Source organism: Echinops telfairi, unplaced genomic scaffold (assembly GCF_000313985.2).
Source record: "Echinops telfairi isolate 266 unplaced genomic scaffold, ASM31398v2 ScPeMD7_7410;HRSCAF=8448, whole genome shotgun sequence".
Classification (NCBI taxonomy): domain Eukaryota; kingdom Metazoa; phylum Chordata; class Mammalia; order Afrosoricida; family Tenrecidae; genus Echinops; species Echinops telfairi.
This window is the reverse complement of record NW_022111310.1, coordinates 25,789,449-25,793,423: the sequence shown is the minus strand read 5'-3', so window position 1 is coordinate 25,793,423 and position 3,975 is coordinate 25,789,449. Positions and strand designations below refer to the sequence as shown.

At 38.0% G+C, this 3,975-nt stretch overlaps 1 protein-coding gene across 1 annotated transcript in view; it reads left to right on the top strand.

Annotated features, from left to right (window-relative positions):
* The window catches only part of RAB14 (RAB14, member RAS oncogene family), an 18,963-nt gene extending 15,075 nt beyond the window's left edge, over positions 1 to 3,888 (top strand). Inside the window, exons 5-6 of the mRNA XM_004712590.2 lie at positions 2,764 to 2,851; positions 3,194 to 3,888. Of these exons, the coding sequence (XP_004712647.1) occupies positions 2,764 to 2,851; positions 3,194 to 3,228 (123 nt within the window). The 3' untranslated portion in view covers positions 3,229 to 3,888. The remainder of the gene's footprint in view (positions 1 to 2,763; positions 2,852 to 3,193) is intronic.
* Positions 3,889 to 3,975: the final 87 nt, after the last annotated feature.

The window sequence follows — 3,975 nt, the reverse complement described above, 5'->3', positions numbered from 1 at the left end:
GTAATGGTGACTAAAGGGTGTTTTTTCATGTCCTCTATGCTCTAACTACGAAAATATTTGATTTACAAATAAGGAATCCTACTTTGCGGAATTTCATTTATCACGGTAGGGTCTAGAACCGATTAACCGCGATAAACGAGGGTTCACTGTACATGGTTTTGTATAGTTGATTTTGTAGGAGCATAATATTTATAGGTGATGTTAATTTTTTTTTGAGAACATTTACTGTGTTTTGTCCACACAGCAAATTAGTTTCCCATTGAACAGCTCATACTCACGGTCCTATAGCATTGATTGCTGTCCCGGAAATGAGTTGGTACTCCCCCATTTCTACTCTGCCTTTCATGCTTCTGTTCCTCCAGTTCTCTCCCTGCTTTACCGTTTCATCTTTGCTTTAGGAACTGGTGTCCATTTGCTCTTGTAGAGTTAATTATTCTGAGGAGCAGGGTTACTATTTATTTTGTAGGCAACTCTTAGTTGACTGAGAGGCGATCTCTAGGAATGGCTTCAGAACCAAGTTAAAAGGTTCTCTTAGGGAGTCTCTGTGGCTTCTTCCACGCTTGATCACTCCAGTAAGAGTGCTCTTTTTCTTTTTTTTTTTTTTGTAAGAATTTCAGTTCTGTTCTACATTTTGCCCCACTCTAATGGAGACCTTTTTTTGTATCCATGGTCAGAGCAGTTGGTCGTGGTAGTCGGACATCGTTGAGTTCTTTGAGTTTCTGGCTAGACACAGATGTGGTTCTTTGGGCCATTAGTTTGAATCTTTGGGTTCCTTCACTTTCCCGTGCTCTAGACAGGAATAGAGCAGTAGTTCCACACTAATTGGTCGCTTAAACCCGTTTAAGGCCCCAGAGTACTCACCAACGAGGATAGAGGACATTATCATTATGAAGCATAGTGTGCCAATTGACACAGATGCACCTGAGACTGTGATCCTGAGCTTTCAAACCCAGTAACTGTGTTCCAAGAGACATTTGGATGTCTAGTAGGAAGTTTCCATAACTGGGCCCCATGTATGCACTTACTTATGTACATGGATATATAAATAGCACATACACACAGCTATACCTGTACATATATATACATGATTCCTATATGTCCCATCCCCCCACACACACACACACACACACACACTCCCTAGTCCGTGCACTGGTGCAAACAAACACACCCTGCCCCCGTGAATAGCTTACACATTGACTTATGGAACTACTCACAAAGTTTTGGTTGTTACTACTATTGAAGAATTGTTTATATGAAGCGTGTGTTACAGTTGACCTTTAGTGGTGCACACCTCTCGGCATTTTCGTTTACGTTGGTCTTGTGCTGACTTCCCTCATCCTGGGTGTCGCCTTTCCCTTCACCAGAACGAACCTGTGCTTGTTACCTAGTAAGTGACTCTTCCTCCTCTGCCTCCGTGTCTGGTAACCGTCAAAGAACTTTGCTGCCAAACTTTTCTTTGTGTGAAGGTGATATATTGTATTTGTCCTTTTGTGATTGATTATTTCACTCAGCATATTCTCCAGGTTCATCCATATTGTTTTGCAGACTCATCAGTCTTTATCGCTGTGTACATTCCATTATATGTATGTGCCCCATTTTATCCATTCATCCATCTTTTTGCTACTTAGAACAAGTCTGTAGTGAATGTAAGTGTGCATATGTCTGTGTCATTCATCTTATTTCTCTAGGATACACACCTGGGAGTGAAATTGCTGGATCATATATTTCTACGGGCAGTTTTCTGAGGAAGTGCCATACTGTTTACCATAGTGGTTAAACCATTTTACAATCCAACCAGTACTATAGGATCGCTATTCTCCCCTACATTTTTTTTTTTAATCAGTGCTATTTTGCAGGGGTGAGATGGTATTTCACTGTGATTTTGATGTGCATCTCTCCAATGGCTAATGGTTGTGAACATCTCTGTGTGTTTGTTAGCCACCTAAATGTGTCCTTTGGTTCATACCTTTGCCCATTTTTGGCTGGACTTCTTGGTTTCTTAACACTGATTTATTATTTAGCTACAAGGTGACCTCATGGTTCTTAGGGAGTAGGTTTACATTTTTCTTTATTTAGAAATGTGAGGTGCTGTTCCACATTTTCTCCCATTCTCTCAGTCTTTATTGTGGCTTTGATTAGAATAGTCAGTAGTAGTAGTCAGGAGCCAGACTGTTTGTCCTATCATAGTTTCTCCTTTGAATCTTTGGTCTCTGGTTTTCTCTCTTGTTCTAAGTAGAGGCACTGAGATATCCCATAAGATTATGATCCTAATCATTCAAAACTAGAAATCCAATCCCATCTATTTGGCTATTTGGCTAAGTAAGTGTATTCCCATATTTCTACTCTATATGAATAGATAGACATTTGCATACACCTATAAACAGGGAAAGTAAAAAAGTATTGGGTTTCAGTTCATACGTTCATAGCTTTATTCCAGACAATATTCGATCAATGGATGGCTACAGGCAAGTTCTCTCAGTAATCTATTTGCCTTGATTTTGTTTGGATGCCTTCCAAAAAAGTTCATTTAGGACAGTGGCTTTTGAGGGATCTGCTGGGCCAGTAAATTAAAGGCAGAGAGATCGGCCCTGAGGGTTAGGGCAACATTTTTGCAACGCCAAAAGATTGTAGTTGGATAGATTTTCTCAAAGGACACAGGGTGATCATGTTGGCTTATTGTGAAGAAGTTTTAAAAAGGAAAAGTGCATTCATTTAAATAATTGCTTTTGTTTTAAGACATCTTTTCTTTTGGTCACAAATTAGGTAATAATTCTCATAGGAAATAAAGCAGATTTGGAGGCACAGAGAGATGTTACATATGAAGAAGCCAAACAGTTTGCTGAAGAAAATGGTGGGTTTTCTTTTTTAAGACTTTCAGTTGTTTTCTGGGGTTTTTGGAGGGGTGGTGGTCACATCTGGATGAATTTCTAAGGAAAGGTAGAATTTTTATTGTATAGCTTATTTGATGTTTTGGTTTTTTAATAATAAAATGTTGCCATTTGAAATTTATTGTGGGTTCTACAAGTACTTAATGAGAAATGTAAGGATTCTATCTCAAACTCAGTGTACTCACTAAATATTGGTAGGTATATTAAAGTGTATGGGAAACTTTTATTCAGATGTTACTGGAGACCTTGCCCTTATTATATGTTGATTGGAAATGTCCTAATCATAGTGTGGATTTTATTTTCAGGCTTATTGTTCCTTGAAGCAAGTGCAAAAACGTAAGTATAGCCAAAGTGAAGATTATGTTTTGCTTATTTTGATGTTTCTTAAAGTAAAACCTTGAATATGGGAACTCTCTAGGAAGAGAAATTTCTATTTAAATGTATAGCGTTCATGATAGGTAGAAAACAACCCTTTACTTCCTGTTTCAAGATTCAGGATAAATATTCATTTTTATTACTTTACCTAAAGATTGTACCTTGATTTTGTACTCATTTGTAACCTAGGTTTTAAAAACATGCATTTCCGAAGTGTTTGACTTTAATAACTGAGGTTGAGTCTGGCATCTCAGACCCAAGCCTAATCAGTTCTTCATCTGATATGTCTGGTCGTGGTGAAAAGCATGACGTAAGGAACTACTTAGAAGCTAAGAATAACCAGAAGCATAACCTTTTCCAGTTGTTCTCTTTTGTTCATATTAAACCCGGTGACTCTTAGCATAATTTTATTAACTGGATCAAACATTCCTTGCAGTGGTGTAGCCCATTTGTGTGTTGTTGTTTTTTTTCATATTAAAACATTTTAAGTTCCACTTGACTTTATTGCATTATATTTGAAACGATATATAATAGTTCTTGTAATACTTAACACATCTGTGCTTATAATTTTTTTAAGTTATCATAAGAAGGCCTATATCAACAAACCCAGGGACAAGGGAAGAACAAGCGATCCAAATTGGTGGGGAGGTGGGTGTGGGAGACCTGGTAGGGCAGGATCAAGGGGAACGTAACAAAGAGGAAGTGCTGAAAT